The sequence below is a fragment of the Salvia miltiorrhiza genome, chromosome 1 (genome assembly GCF_028751815.1).
Source record: "Salvia miltiorrhiza cultivar Shanhuang (shh) chromosome 1, IMPLAD_Smil_shh, whole genome shotgun sequence".
NCBI lineage: Eukaryota > Viridiplantae > Streptophyta > Magnoliopsida > Lamiales > Lamiaceae > Salvia > Salvia miltiorrhiza.
Window position 1 is genome coordinate 39,062,219 of NC_080387.1, and position 16,639 is coordinate 39,078,857.

At 43.7% G+C, this 16,639-nt stretch overlaps 2 protein-coding genes across 2 annotated transcripts; both read left to right on the plus strand.

The window, feature by feature from the left end:
- Positions 1 to 1,861: 1,861 nt before the first annotated feature.
- Positions 1,862 to 3,032, plus strand: LOC131007947 (uncharacterized). Its single transcript, XM_057934859.1, has 2 exons — positions 1,862 to 2,574; positions 2,936 to 3,032. The coding sequence occupies exons 1-2, from the start codon at positions 1,862 to 1,864 to the stop codon at positions 3,030 to 3,032; spliced, it is 810 nt and encodes a 269-aa protein (XP_057790842.1).
- Positions 3,033 to 15,247: 12,215 nt separating this feature from the next.
- On the plus strand, positions 15,248 to 16,418 carry LOC131007954 (uncharacterized). The gene is made up of 2 exons (XM_057934866.1): positions 15,248 to 15,960; positions 16,322 to 16,418. Exons 1-2 carry the CDS (start codon positions 15,248 to 15,250, stop codon positions 16,416 to 16,418), a joined length of 810 nt encoding a protein of 269 aa, XP_057790849.1.
- The last annotated feature ends 221 nt before the right edge of the window (positions 16,419 to 16,639 follow it).

The following is a 16,639-nucleotide window of genomic DNA, read 5'->3' on the forward strand; positions in this document are numbered from 1 at the left end:
GTTTCAAAGTTATTAAATGTTTTGAAGGTTTCCAATAAGTGCGCGCTTTCAATGAATGATGCTATGTGAATTGCTTACCGCTTTCCATATGCTATAAGTTATGAATTGCTAATCGCTTTCATATTGTTATTTTGAGTCTTCGACTCATATAACCAAGTTAATATCGTGTTAGGGACTACCCGAACCCTTAACGATAGTGTCGTGTTTGGGACTACCCGAACCCATAACGACTCAATGAATGTTATTTCGTGTTTGGGACTACCCGAGCCCTTAATGAATCAATGAACGAATGGTCGAGTGAGATTCCTTGAATCTTTCCGGCAAAAGCAAAGTTTTTAAGGAATGGGACATTTATTGTCCAAGTGTTTTTAAAGGTTTCAAAAGAAACGAATGAATGAAGGAATGAATGAATGAATGAATGAAAGTTTATGTTATCGTTTTAGGTTCACTGCCTATACGATCAGAATGAAGGGTCCTCTTACAATTGTTTGAGTACCACCTAAGAATGCCTTGGGAATGTTAGTCGTGATAGCTCCGCTTGATCGATTTAAGTAAGGACTGGTAAGATAGAAACGTTTAACATAGATATGTTATAACGTAGAAGCAATGTTATGAGATCAAGGTTTCACTTAAGTACTCCACTAAGTTAAGATCAGTTTCCAAGATAGATGAGTTTCCACATAAAGTAGGCCTTTCACAGGGTTATACTATAGAAGCGATATACCTTGTGTATATCTATGTATGTATACATGTATGTATGCATGCGGAATGAATCTCACTTTTGTGTTGATTTTGTCCGTTAAACAGAATGGAAGATGCGCCAAGAGGACGCGGTAGGGGACGAGGACGTGGTCGCGGACGCGGCAGGGGATTCATCCCTGAACAGCATATCCCTCAAGTAGCACCAGAGCGTACTGCTGAGGAAAAGTTTCGTAAGGAAAAGCCTCCAACGTTTGATGGTTTGGGCGATCCCACAGACGCCGAGAAATGGGCCAGGGCAGTGGAGCGAATTTTCAGCTACATCCGCTGCGATGACGAAAATAAAGTGACTTGCGCGACTTATCAACTGGTAGACGAAGCCGACTTCTGGTGGGAGTCGGTGAGGCGCACAATGACTGAGGAACAGTGGGAAAATTTCACTTGGGAAGATTTTAAGAATGAGTTGTATGAGAAGTACATACCGGGATGCTATAGACAGAAGAAACAGAACGAGTTCTGGAATTTAAAGCAGAGGGCTGGGACAGTGACTGAGTATGACAGGGCTTTTAACCAGCTGTCACGATATGCACCAATGTTAGTGGACACTGATGAGAAGCGCGCAGAGAAATTCAGGAACGGACTGCGCCATGAGATATCGATCTCCCTAGCGAGTCAAGGAGGTCTCACTTATGCACAAACACTGAGTAGGGCTCTCACCATTGAGTCATTGCTACCAAGGGAGAAAGCAAAAGCTCCGGGACAGTCTGGATTTGTACCACCTCAAGATGGTGGTAAAGGAAAAAGGAAATGGAACGAGAGAACAGGTGGAAACCCTGGAACTGGAAATGGAAATGGGAAGAAACCATGGGTTGCAAACCAAAATCAGAATCAGCCTCAGAACCAACAGCATCAGGCAATTATTAAAACACCTTGCCCGAAGTGTCAGAAACTCCATCTGGGAGAATGCCTGAGAGGAGTGAACGTCTGTTTTACCTGCGGAGAAACTGGGCACTATGCTCCGGCATGTCCAAGGAAGAGAGGAGGAGCACCGCAACAGCCACAGAACCAGGGTCGTGGAGGACATCGGGGGCCGCCCCAAAATGCTAGGGCATATGCCCTTAACCAAAATCAAGCAGCGGGAAACCAAGGAAACTTGGCAGGTATGATTAATGTTTTCGACGTGCCGGTTATAGCTTTGTTTGATACTGGAGCGTCCCACTCTTTCATTTCACATGCTGCTTGTAAGAGATTAGAACTGACTCCACAATTGGCTGAGACAACTTTAGAGGTTAGCACCCCTGGTGGTGGAAGATTGGCTGCTAAGGACATTATCTCAAACTTAGAGCTGAACATAGGTGCTGAAACGTTTAAGGCAGATTTGTACGTCATCTCTATGATAGAATTCGACATAATCATAGGGATGGACTGGCTTACTCAAGTCGGTGCCACGATACTATGTAGCGAGAGAAAGATCTCTTTCCAATCCGTTGGAAAGGAGAAGGCAAGTTTTCATGGCATAAGAATGGGAGGGAGAGTACCAGTAATTTCAGCGATGAAGGCCATCAAAATGATGAGAAATGGAGAATGTCGGGCTTTCCTAGTCAGTTTGACAGGAGAACGTGAAGCAAAGAAAACAATCGAAGAAGTTCCAGTGGTGCGACATTTCAAAGATGTTTTTCTCGAAGAATTGCCTGGTATGCCACCGAACCGACAACTAGAATTCACGATTGATCTAGAACCGGGGGCAGCACCAGTGTCCAAGGCACCATACAGGATGGCTCCGCCGGAGTTACAACAATTGAAAGTGCAGCTGCAAGAACTGCTGGATCTAGGTTTCATACAGCCTAGCGTATCACCATGGGGAGCACCAGTCTTGTTCGTCAAGAAGAAAGATGGTTCACTAAGGATGTGTATCGACTATAGAGAATTGAACAAGCTCACGATAAAGAATAGATATCCTCTTCCAAGGATAGACGACCTGTTTGATCAGTTGAAAGGAGCCGGTGTGTTTTCCAAGATTGATCTAAGATCTGGTTACCACCAACTCAGAATGAAACGAGAAGACATCCCAAAGATAGCGTTTCGAACGCGTTATGGACATTACGAGTTCACCGTGATGCCCTTTGGACTAACGAATGCCCCAGCCGTTTTCATGGATTTGATGAACCGAGTGTTCCATCAATATCTCGATAGTTTTGTCTTAGTGTTTATTGACGACATCCTCATATACTCTAAGACTGAAGAACAACACGAAGAGCACTTGCGCATCGTACTCGAAACCCTGCGTAATGAGAGATTGTTTGCCAAATTCAGTAAGTGTGAGTTTTGGTTGAGAGAAGTGATGTTTCTCGGTCACATCGTGTCGACTGAAGGAATCAAAGTAGACCCCGCCAAGGTCGAAGCAGTCAAGGAATGGAAGGCACCATCCAACGTCAATGAGATCAGGAGTTTCCTCGGTCTAGCAGGTTACTACAGAAGATTCATCGAAGGATTCTCGAAATTGGCTAGGCCAATGACTCAGCTTTTGAGGAAAGGGACTAAATACGTTTGGTCTGAAGCGTGTGAACAAAGTTTTAAGGAGCTCAAGACTAGGCTGACTACTGCACCAGTGTTAGCAATACCAGAAGAGAATGAAGGATTCGTGGTGTATACTGATGCCTCGAAACTAGGATTGGGTTGCGTGTTGATGCAAAATCAGAAAGTGATAGCATACGCGTCTCGCCAATTGAAGCCTCATGAGCTGAACTACCCGACTCATGATTTAGAACTAGCAGCCGTCGTGCACGCGCTGAAGATTTAGAGACACTACCTCTATGGAGTTAAGTGTGAGATCCTTACAGATCATAAGAGTTTGAAGTACTTCTTTGAGCAAAAGGATTTGAACATGAGACAACGAAGATGGCTCGAATTAGTAAAGGATTACGATTGCACCATCAGTTACCATCCAGGAAAAGCGAATGTAGTAGCTGACGCCCTGAGTCGAAAGACGAAGGCTAAGCTAGGGTTTTTCGTCACCCAACAAAAGGAACTGATTCGTGACTTCGCCTCACTCAGGTTAGAGATTGTTCACCCTCCGAACACAGTATCGGGTTGTGTAGCTGCCTTGATAGCTAAACCTGATTTGAGAGAAAGAATTGTGCAAGCACAAAGAGAAGATTGGTTCTTGGAGAAGATGCGTCTTGCTACAAGAACGAATGAAACGAAAGGATTCACTGAAGCACAAGATAACGCACTAATGGTTGGTGAAAGATTGTGTGTGCCACATAAGGAAGAGTTAAAGAACGAGATTATGAGCGAGGCTCATGATACTCCTTACACTGCACATCCAGGCAGCACAAAGATGTACCAGGATTTAAAGAAAATTTTCTGGTGGAAAGGAATGAAAAGAGATGTAGCGTCGTTTGTGGAGCGATGCCTCGCTTGTCAACAAGTGAAGGCCGTGCATCAGAGGCCGTATGGGATGCTGCAACCACTACCAATCCCCGAGTGGAAGTGGGAGCACATCAACATGGACTTTTGTTTTGTTTGAGTTATCTAGGGGAGAAAACAGGTATTCTGGAGGAAGAAGGCTCAGTCAAAGGCATATGCACGAAATGTGGTCAGAATGGGCATTACCGGAACAAAACTATCCAAACTTCCAGAAGTGAAACTTACCAGGAAGAGAGCTCGGCGAAGTACCCCTCAGAACCATTCGAGGCGCGGGAATCTCCGAAGTGTACCACCTGGTGTGAGGCTAACTGAAGGAAGTAGTTGGTAAGGCCATAACAGCAGTCGCAGTCAGCAAGATGAGCTATATATGAACCAGGAAGAGAGCTCGACGAAGTACCCCTCAGAACCATTCGAGGCGCGGGAACGTTCGAAGTGTACCACCTGGTATAAGGCCAACCGAAGAAAGAAGCTAGTATGACCATTTCCGTCAACAGCAGTCAACAGCTGGAGCTATATATGGAAAGACGTGTGGAGGAGATTTCCCGGAAGATTCTGGCGAATTCTAGCAATGGAAGGATCTGGAATAATGTGGAATCAACCCCAAATCCGCTGGAGATCCATTATCTATCAAATCAAATCAAGGATCAAGCTAAATATGGAAGAAAATAATCTGCCAGATTTGGTCTGCCGGCTAGGGTTTACCGAACTGCTATATAAACCTCAGCATTTGTGGCTGGCAGAGGGCAGTTTGGAGAGCAGTTTTAGAGGAGAGGGATCCACGAGTTTTTCATTACTTGCATAGTAGTTTTAGTATTCTTCTAGGCTTAGACTTTTGTTAGTTCACCAAGAAAACAATTTACTTTTAGTTCTTTTATATTTTTCGCACCAAACAATTTAGTTGCTTTTCGCATTTCAATTCCGTTGTGACGAACAAAGCCAAGGTTGTTGCCTTAGGTATTTTTATATCAAGTATTTCAAATTTCCTTTCATTCATGTGTTCATTCTATTTCGCATTTACGTTTTTCAATATGTGTGAGTAGTCCCCTTGGTGAGGTTTAAGGGGTGGAAATAATTGTTGTCAATATGTAAACATTCGTGAGGCATTTGTTCTTTCGGTTGAGTCTCGTGGTTCCGGAAGGATCTGTTCGATATCATGGGCAGTAGAGGCCTAACGGGAGACCCTCGTTCGGTAAAATGCTGTCCGTGTCAAGCAAAGGCCAGGGTATACCAGGGCGTGACAACCGGTATACCCAAGACCGAGTAGCTTAGCAGCGTCAACAAAAGGCGTTGTAGATCCGGAAGGTGGGGAAAGGATTGATGGGATACACTGTCCTTCCTCAGTCTTGGGCTTCTCTAGAGAATATCCATCAACTGTGACGAGGCATAAAGCCATGGTTATCAAACGAGGAAAGCAATCTCGGCGCCGTAGCATGTCTATGACTGGTCGGTCGACAAGGCCGGAAATAGTTGAGTCCAGGAGGCATGTGTCACTCTAGTGCGGAGTTGGGGACCCCGGGAGAGAAGGTTGGTGAGGGCCATACTTGGTGAGTAACGGGTATGACTACTATCTAAGGAGGAGTGAAGCACTGCCTTGTGACCGGGGATTGTGTGACCTTCGGACCAAGTGACTACAATGGACTCAACCATCCTAAGTGTGAAGTATAGCCTCTTGAAACGCCCCAATGTCTTTGGGCCACGCCTTGAGTCTATATGGATCATGGACGGATCATCAGTATGCCTATGACCGAAATAAATATTGACAACAGTTATGACCTAACCGTAAACCTTACCCTTTGTTATATTTGATCTTTGTTTAAGTTTACTTGTGCAGATAAACAGGTTGAGACCGTGACAACTCAATTTGTGCACCCGAAGAGTAAAGTAGTTCCTCACTCTCCGTGGGATCGACCCTATACTTGCTGCTAAGACTATTCTTTGGTTGCGAGCAATAGGAGCGTGTACTGTCCGTCTAGGGCATACACAAAGTATTTTGACTGCACCGCACGACGGGTGTGTGCCAAAATTGGCGCCGTTGCCGGGGAGTGAAGCGCAACAATTTTACTCTTCACTTTTCATCTTCCGCTTACTGTGAGACGCGGTACGGCGAGACGCGGGATGGCAACTGCTGCCCCGCAGACCATGCGTCAGCTGGCATTCCCGGCTGACCTGAACCTGAAGCCCAGCGGTATAACCTTACCGACCATCGAAGGCCGGTATGAGCTGAAGACAGACCTGATCCAACTCATGTCCAAATTCTATGGCATGCTTGAAGATGATCCAATCACACATCTTCGAGACTTCGAGATGATATGCTCTACGGAGGATAACCAGGCGTCCATGGGAGAATACATTAGGTTGCTCTTGTTTCCTTTCACACTACAAGGTAGTGCAAGGAAATGGTACTATGGCTTGACCGCTGGCAGTGTGACCACATGGGCTGAGATGCAACAAAAGTTCCTGGAGCGGTATTACTCAGCAGCAAAAGTCTTCAGTATGAGGAGGACCATACAGAACATCAAACAAGGAGAGCTTGAATCATTCTACGAGTATTGGAGCCGATTCAAGGGGTTATTGGAAGAATGCCCACACCATCAAATTCCTGAATATAATTTGGTGGAGCACTTCATAACGGGACTCAAGAAGTACGAGAAAAAACTCGTTATTGCGGCATGTGGAGGATCGATGTTTGATAAGACGCCCCAAGATGTTTTGCAAGTCATTGAATGTATGGCCAGAGAGTTGGGAGCATATGAATGCAGTCTGGAAGTACCAAAGAATGAGGAGAATGGCAACCTCAACGAGTTGAAGAAGGAGATCATGGAGCTCAAACAACTCGTAGCAGTCTTGATCACACCGGAGAATGTTCGTCAGTATGGCCCAGACCACATGACTGAGCATCAGACTGATGGATACACTCTCTCCGTAGGGGGTGGACCAATGGAAGATGTTGCCATGGGAGAAAATGATGACGAACACGAGAAGTATGATCCACTCTCTCACTCTTACAATGTTGAATGGAGTAAAGATCCAAGTTCCCAAGGGGGATATGGAGAAGGGAAAAATCAACAACTGCTTCCAGTACAGGGCATACCACAGACACCTTCGTCCCAACCAGAACCACAAGAAGAACCGACTTGGGAGGAGTTAATGGAAGCAATCGCCAAGGATGCTGAACTCTTCGAGTCTGAAACAAAGGCCGGTATCGATCTGACCGAAAAAGCTGATGGAGCAACACTGCAAGAGGAGAATAATTCAGAAAAGCGGCACGTCAGTATGCCCAAAACGCCAGGCACTGCAGCTAAATCAACCGGAAAAGGCATACTGGCGTCTGAAGAATCTGCCAGAGAAGCCCATACAGAGGAGATTGCCCAGAAACTGCCAACGACCGCACCACCTTGGCCGAATATCTTGGAGAAAGCAAATAATCAAAAACGGCCACTAACTCAAAATGCCAGCCATTTAGAGAAGAAGGCAAGAATGGAAAAGGCTGGAAAGTCAGAATCTGTGGTGGCGGTCATACCGGAGAAGGAGCTGCTGAAAGATCTTACTGATGCTGCCAAACAAAAAGAGTGGCTAGAATCATACTTTTTGGAGGAACTCAGCCAGGAAACCATGAAAAACAAGGTTGGATCATCTCGATCTGAAGATGAAGTTGAACCAAAGATGCAACAAGAACATGGAGAATGGAGCAAGGCATACGGTAGTGCTGGAGTGAGAAAGGAAATTGGAAAGCGAGTCTATGATCCAGGCATACCGATGATGGAGAAAGGTTTTCTCGTAGAACCTTATTTTGCATGAAGGAATGGACAGCGTCGAGCTCGAGACAATAAACAAGAGCGCTGACTGGGAGGCAACCCAGAATAAGGTCACTGGTATGACCATTACTGCTTTAGTTTTATGTTTCTTTTGTTTTTCTTGTGTTTTGTGTTTCTTGGAGGACTAACCATGCAGAAGAGTTGAGCTGGACCCTATGCATTGAAGATCAAAACCCACTTTGCGAAGCAAAGTGTGTAGGTGGGGCCGGTGGAGATACAGAAGGTGGTCAAGGGATTACCGCATCAGCAGTATGATTGGTCAGGGTCTGCCCGACTGGTGAGACCTTTGCATTTTGAAGGATCGGGAAATTCATTCGCCCACTCTCCACCACTCCATAGCTGCTACACATGATCTCAACGCCATACTGATGCCAAGGCAATTTTGTTGGACATTCGGGATGCATTCCACCGAGTCCTCACACTCCATGAATAAGTTTTCTCTCCCTAGTAGTCTTTGTTTTTTTCTTTTGAGTCTTGAGTTAGAGTTTGTCTGCACATGTTGTTGGTATTGGTGATTCATGCATGCTATTTGGTTTGACTGGTTTGTTGGTATGATGAGCATGATCACATGATAGCAGTAGCAAGCATACTGAATACTCCCACCTGTGAGATCTGAGCCAAAATTGCATTTATTTTCTGTGTGACTATGCTGCTTGGTAACCCTAGAACTTGTTTATGGATTTTAGCTAGTTGGTATAATTTACATGATTAGGGCAATTTTCTTCAAAATAGAGCCCCAGAATTATTTCCTTGAGCTTTAAATGATAAATCTTTGCTAAACCACTTTGAGCCGAATTATCTCTTTTGTAAACCCTTGAATTGAAATGGATGAAAAGGTGTGCCTTCCACACCATACAAAAGATAAAGGGAAGCTTATTGCTCTAAGTGAAAAAGCATAACTTGAGAAAGGAAGGTCTGGGCACAAAAATGAAACAATAAATTTGCTTGAATTGAAGAAGTTAAATCAATCTCTGCTGAAAATAAAGGGAGAAAATGAAGTGGGTGTGCCATTACTGAAGAAGATAGGTCGGTATGACTGGAACAAAGTTTTAAGCTACTTATCCAGAAATCCTTACCTCCACTCCGTATGCCCCACTACAACCTTTAAAAGACCCTTTGATGAATTATACCAATTTGAACACTTGCTATGAATCTGTGATCAAGCCTATAGGTGAGCTAATGCAGCATAGTATGAGAGTATACACTTAGCCATACACTTGAGTGTGTGAGAGAAACTGCTATCTCTACATGTGATTTTTCTGCTCAATGGTTTGCGGTATGACATTACGGATGATGCATGCATGTTTGATCTGAACTGATAACTGTGCAGTTTCGTGTCTTGAGTCTTTATTTCTTTTCTTTCTTCTCTTTTCGTTGGTGTCTTTTGTGAATCCACCTGCATACTTGAGGGCAAGTATGGTTTAAGTGTGTAGGTGTGATGCGTCTTCGACTTTTGGGCCATTTGGCCCTATTTTTCTCTTTCTTTTGTTTTGTTTGAGTTGTCTAGGGGAGAAAACAGGTATTCTGGAGGAAGAAGGCTCAGTCAAAGGCATATGCACGAAATGTGGTCAGAATGGGCATTACCGGAACAAAACTATCCAAACTTCCAGAAGTGAAACTTACCAGGAAGAGAGCTCGGCGAAGTACCCCTCAGAACCATTCGAGGCGCGGGAATCTCCGAAGTGTACCACCTGGTGTGAGGCTAACTGAAGGAAGTAGTTGGTAAGGCCATAACAGCAGTCGCAGTCAGCAAGATGAGCTATATATGAACCAGGAAGAGAGCTCGACGAAGTACCCCTCAGAACCATTCGAGGCGCGGGAACGTTCAAAGTGTACCACCTGGTATAAGGCCAACCGAAGAAAGAAGCTAGTATGACCATTTCCGTCAACAGCAGTCAACAGCTGGAGCTATATATGGAAAGACGTGTGGAGGAGATTTCCCGGAAGATTCTGGCGAATTCTAGCAATGGAAGGATCTGGAATAATGTGGAATCAACCCCAAATCCGCTGGAGATCCATTATCTATCAAATCAAATCAAGGATCAAGCTAAATATGGAAGAAAATAATCTGCCAGATTTGGTCTGCCAGCTAGGGTTTACCGAACTGCTATATAAACCTCAGCATTTGTGGCTGGCAGAGGGCAGTTTGGAGAGCAGTTTTAGAGGAGAGGGATCCACGAGTTTTTCATTACTTGCATAGTAGTTTTAGTATTCTTCTAGGCTTAGACTTTTGTTAGTTCACCAAGAAAACAATTTACTTTTAGTTCTTTTATATTTTTCGCACCAAACAATTTAGTTGCTTTTCGCATTTCAATTCCGTTGTGACGAACAAAGCCAAGGTTGTTGCCTTAGGTATTTTTATATCAAGTATTTCAAATTTCCTTTCATTCATGTGTTCATTCTATTTCGCATTTACGTTTTTCAATATGTGTGAGTAGTCCCCTTGGTGAGGTTTAAGGGGTGGAAATAATTGTTGTCAATATGTAAACATTCGTGAGGCATTTGTTCTTTCGGTTGAGTCTCGTGGTTCCGGAAGGATCTGTTCGATATCATGGGCAGTAGAGGCCTAACGGGAGACCCTCGTTCGGTAAAATGCTGTCCGTGTCAAGCAAAGGCCAGGGTATACCAGGGCGTGACAACCGGTATACCCAAGACCGAGTAGCTGAGCAGCGTCAACAAAAGGCGTTGTAGATCCGGAAGGTGGGGAAAGGATTGATGGGATACACTGTCCTTCCTCAGTCTTGGGCTTCTCTAGAGAATATCCATCAACTGTGACGAGGCATAAAGCCATGGTTATCAAACGAGGAAAGCAATCTCGGCGCCGTAGCATGTCTATGACTGGTCGGTCGACAAGGCCGGAAATAGTTGAGTCCAGGAGGCATGTGTCACTCTAGTGCGGAGTTGGGGACCCCGGGAGAGAAGGTTGGTGAGGGCCATACTTGGTGAGTAACGGGTATGACTACTATCTAAGGAGGAGTGAAGCACTGCCTTGTGACCAGGGATTGTGTGACCTTCGGACCAAGTGACTACAATGGACTCAACCATCCTAAGTGTGAAGTATAGCCTCTTGAAACGCCCCAATGTCTTTGGGCCACGCCTTGAGTCTATATGGATCATGGACGGATCATCAGTATGCCTATGACCGAAATAAATATTGACAACAGTTATGACCTAACCGTAAACCTTACCCTTTGTTATATTTGATCTTTGTTTAAGTTTACTTGTGCAGATAAACAGGTTGAGACCGTGACAACTCAATTTGTGCACCCGAAGAGTAAAGTAGTTCCTCACTCTCCGTGGGATCGACCCTATACTTGCTGCTAAGACTATTCTTTGGTTGCGAGCAATAGGAGCGTGTACTGTCCGTCTAGGGCATACACAAAGTATTTTGACTGCACCGCACGACGGGTGTGTGCAAATGAGTCGACGAGGTTTTCCTTGTCTAAAAATCTTCAAACTTTTATGGTGTGTATATATATGAGTCTTGTAAACACTGGTAAAATTTCAAGTCATTTGAACCTGGTTTACTACCTTTTTAAAATATAAATCTTTTACTGCGCATTTCCACCGGAAATTTAGAAGAGCAGTCTGTGGAGTCACACTTTTCAGTGACTTTCAAACATATTCAGCCTCCCACATTTTTATGGAAGACAGATACAAGTGTTATACAGACTCATGTAAAATTTTAAAGCAATTGGACAACGTTTGCTAATTTTTAAAAATCCTAGCTTCCGGTCGTGCCAAACTGCCGAATCTGCTAGACTGTGGGAAAACATCCATATCTCTTAAACCACTTGGAGTTTTTCACTCTACGTTTTTTTAAACAAAACTAGACTCAAAGAGGTTTTCATCGGTATAAGTCTCGAGTCCAGGAGATTTCGGAATTAAAACAGTTTATTCGTTGAAGTTGAGACAGAACAGAGTGATGAACTGTTGGTGTCCGAAAATTTTACCTTGATTTTGTATTAAGGATTTTAAAGGGTTTTAGTGGAGTAATACACCATGTTATGACATGAAATTGCATTATATTTTGCAATAAAAAAGTATTTATGATTTAATTGGTTTTAATTATAATTCCAATTATTAAAGAAAGATGAGTAAGAATATTGTTGGTGTTCTTAACTCAAGAAAAATGTTTTCATTTATTTATTCAGTAAATTTTGAAAACCCGGCTAAGTGAATCATAGAATGTTAAGCACTTCACAACGACTTAAGATTTGATTCAAGGAGACCTATTGAGAATAGATTTCTTGTAGGCTTTGAACGTCAGAAGGATTAGCACTGCTATTCCGATTCAGAGATTAAGTTAAACGACATGCTTTGCCTATACAGGTGGGCTTATTTTCCAAATGTATGATTGTGCTAATGAGCTTAAATGTTTGTATTATATATAAACTGTTTATCCAATAAAATGTTTATGTGCACTCTGCTCTGTTTAAGGCTCGCCACAACGAATCAATTGAGGTTCTCTTATGGCCTAACACGTTATTTGAGAATTGTGTACACCGTTAGCTGACTCGGTGGGTTGATCTCCATTCGGGCACTAACTAAGAGGCGTTATAAGGATGCTTGCTGGATGTGTTCCGAAGCATAGAATGTAAGGGCCTGCCTGGGTAGCGTCCCGAGGTCAAAAGTAAACTTGTCTGGGTTACGCCCTCAGTTCAAGTAAATGGGAGAAACGGATCCGTCGGTGGCTAGAGGTCCGGGATCACAGCGAGTAACAGAAATGAGTGTGACATCTGCTCGCAAACTAAGTATATATATATATGTATCTATAAATGAAATGTTTTAACATGCTTAGAAGTTCTTTCACTTTAAAACCTTCTAAGTCATGTCAAGTATGATTGGATAAACTGTTCTTCAGATTATGAAATGTTTTAAAGTTGCAGCCCACTAAGTACATTAGTACTTAGCCCAAAAATACTTTCAAATGTTTTCAGGTTAATGGCGGGTGATGACGGGGCGGAGCTGAGGCTAGAGTTCAACTCCTTATTTTGACTTCCGCTGTAGAACTAGCCCGTATCTATCTCTTGTTGAGCCTAAACTATTGACTCTCAAGTATTTCGATTAATGAATGTTGGTTATCTGAAGCATGACACTAAACTTGTGATCCTGAAGCTGTTACGTTTGTGGATTGATTCGTATCATTTGAATACCTGTCTTTCTTCATCCAAAGGGGCTAAGCCCAATTGTTATCCCGTTTATTCGGATTTCACAAGGATTTTCCCTTGATCATTTAGATGATTAGTCGTACCCCAGTTATAGTTATTGTTTCAAGAATTGGGGTGTGACAGAATGGTATCAGAGCATAAGTTTTCTTTCATGTCTCTGATAACCAAAAGCTTCTAATGTTGAGTCTAGATTAGTGCCTCTAGACTTCTAAGAAAGTTGTTGAACCTCAGCTCGCCGTCACACTGCCGTAAGAAAGAGGTACGATTTAAAAGTTTCAAAGTTATTAAATGTTTTGAAGGTTTCCAATAAGTGCGCGCTTTCAATGAATGATGCTATGTGAATTGCTTACCGCTTTCCATATGCTATAAGTTATGAATTGCTAATCGCTTTCATATTGTTATTTTGAGTCTTCGACTCATATAACCAAGTTAATATCGTGTTAGGGACTACCCGAACCCTTAACGATAGTGTCGTGTTTGGGACTACCCGAACCCATAACGACTCAATGAATGTTATTTCGTGTTTGGGACTACCCGAGCCCTTAATGAATCAATGAACGAATGGTCGAGTGAGATTCCTTGAATCTTTCCGGCAAAAGCAAAGTTTTTAAGGAATGGGACATTTATTGTCCAAGTGTTTTTAAAGGTTTCAAAAGAAACGAATGAATGAAGGAATGAATGAATGAATGAATGAAAGTTTATGTTATCGTTTTAGGTTCACTGCCTATACGATCAGAATGAAGGGTCCTCTTACAATTGTTTGAGTACCACCCAAGAATGCCTTGGGAATGTTAGTCGTGATAGCTCCGCTTGATCGATTTAAGTAAGGACTGGTAAGATAGAAACGTTTAACATAGATATGTTATAACGTAGAAGCAATGTTATGAGATCAAGGTTTCACTTAAGTACTCCACTAAGTTAAGATCAGTTTCCAAGATAGATGAGTTTCCACATAAAGTAGGCCTTTCACAGGGTTATACTATAGAAGCGATATACCTTGTGTATATCTATGTATGTATACATGTATGTATGCATGCGGAATGAATCTCACTTTTGTGTTGATTTTGTCCGTTAAACAGAATGGAAAATGAGCCAAGAGGACGCGGTAGGGGACGAGGACGTGGTCGCGGACGCGGCAGGGGATTCATCCCTGAACAGCATATCCCTCAAGTAGCACCAGAGCGTACTGCTGAGGAAAAGTTTCGTAAGGAAAAGCCTCCAACGTTTGATGGTTTGGGCGATCCCACAGACGCCGAGAAATGGGTCAGGGCAGTGGAGCGAATTTTCAGCTACATCCGCTGCGATGACGAAAATAAAGTGACTTGCGCGACTTATCAACTGGTAAACGAAGCCGACTTCTGGTGGGAGTCGGTGAGGCGCACAATGACTGAGGAACAGTGGGAAAATTTCACTTGGGAAGATTTTAAGAATGAGTTGTATGAGAAGTACATACCGGGATGCTATAGACAGAAGAAACAGAACGAGTTCTGGAATTTAAAGCAGAGGGCTGGGACAGTGACTGAGTATGACAGGGCTTTTAACCAGCTGTCACGATATGCACCAATGTTAGTGGACACTGATGAGAAGCGCGCAGAGAAATTCAGGAACGGACTGCGCCATGAGATATCGATCTCCCTAGCGAGTCAAGGAGGTCTCACTTATGCACAAACACTGAGTAGGGCTCTCACCATTGAGTCATTGCTACCAAGGGAGAAAGCAAAAGCTCCGGGACAGTCTGGATTTGTACCACCTCAAGATGGTGGTAAAGGAAAAAGGAAATGGAACGAGAGAACAGGTGGAAACCCTGGAACTGGAAATGGAAATGGGAAGAAACCATGGGTTGCAAACCAAAATCAGAATCAGCCTCAGAACCAACAGCATCAGGCAATTATTAAAACACCTTGCCCGAAGTGTCAGAAACTCCATCTGGGAGAATGCCTGAGAGGAGTGAACGTCTGTTTTACCTGCGGAGAAACTGGGCACTATGCTCCGGCATGTCCAAGGAAGAGAGGAGGAGCACCGCAACAGCCACAGAACCAGGGTCGTGGAGGACATCGGGGGCCGCCCCAAAATGCTAGGGCATATGCCCTTAACCAAAATCAAGCAGCGGGAAACCAAGGAAACTTGGCAGGTATGATTAATGTTTTCGACGTGCCGGTTATAGCTTTGTTTGATACTGGAGCGTCCCACTCTTTCATTTCACATGCTGCTTGTAAGAGATTAGAACTGACTCCACAATTGGCTGAGACAACTTTAGAGGTTAGCACCCCTGGTGGTGGAAGATTGGCTGCTAAGGACATTATCTCAAACTTAGAGCTGAACATAGGTGCTGAAACGTTTAAGGCAGATTTGTACGTCATCTCTATGATAGAATTCGACATAATCATAGGGATGGACTGGCTTACTCAAGTCGGTGCCACGATACTATGTAGCGAGAGAAAGATCTCTTTCCAATCCGTTGGAAAGGAGAAGGCAAGTTTTCATGGCATAAGAATGGGAGGGAGAGTACCAGTAATTTCAGCGATGAAGGCCATCAAAATGATGAGAAATGGAGAATGTCGGGCTTTCCTAGTCAGTTTGACAGGAGAACGTGAAGCAAAGAAAACAATCGAAGAAGTTCCAGTGGTGCGAGATTTCAAATATGTTTTTCCCGAAGAATTGCCTGGTATGCCACCGAACCGACAACTAGAATTCACGATTGATCTAGAACCGGGGGCAGCACCAGTGTCCAAGGCACCATACAGGATGGCTCCGCCGGAGTTACAAGAATTGAAAGTGCAGCTGCAAGAACTGCTGGATCTAGGTTTCATACAGCCTAGCGTATCACCATGGGGAGCACCAGTCTTGTTCGTCAAGAAGAAAGATGGTTCACTAAGGATGTGTATCGACTATAGAGAATTGAACAAGCTCACGATAAAGAATAGATATCCTCTTCCAAGGATAGACGACCTGTTTGATCAGTTGAAAGGAGCCGGTGTGTTTTCCAAGATTGATCTAAGATCTGGTTACCACCAACTCAGAATGAAACGAGAAGACATCCCAAAGACAGCGTTTCGAACGCGTTATGGACATTACGAGTTCACCGTGATGCCCTTTGGACTAACGAATGCCCCAGCCGTTTTCATGGATTTGATGAACCGAGTGTTCCATCAATATCTCGATAGTTTTGTCTTAGTGTTTATTGACGACATCCTCATATACTCTAAGACTGAAGAACAACACGAAGAGCACTTGCGCATCGTACTCGAAACCCTGCGTAATGAGAGATTGTTTGCCAAATTCAGTAAGTGTGAGTTTTGGTTGAGAGAAGTGATGTTTCTCGGTCACATCGTGTCGACTGAAGGAATCAAAGTAGACCCCGCCAAGGTCGAAGCAGTCAAGGAATGGAAGGCACCATCCAACGTCAATGAGATCAGGAGTTTCCTCGGTCTAGCAGGTTACTACAGAAGATTCATCGAAGGATTCTCGAAATTGGCTAGGCCAATGACTCAGCTTTTGAGGAAAGGGACTAAATACGTTTGGTCT

Bases quoted from the DNA above. Each gene is read 5' to 3' on its own strand.
- LOC131007947 (XM_057934859.1), top strand. From the start codon at position 1,862: ATGATTAATGTTTTCGACGTGCCGGTTATAGCTTTGTTTGATACTGGA. The intron at 2,575-2,935 runs GTTCGTCAAGAA...ATATACTCTAAG, and splicing joins CCATGGGGAGCACCAGTCTT to ACTGAAGAACAACACGAAGA.
- LOC131007954 (XM_057934866.1), top strand. From the start codon at position 15,248: ATGATTAATGTTTTCGACGTGCCGGTTATAGCTTTGTTTGATACTGGA. The intron at 15,961-16,321 runs GTTCGTCAAGAA...ATATACTCTAAG, and splicing joins CCATGGGGAGCACCAGTCTT to ACTGAAGAACAACACGAAGA.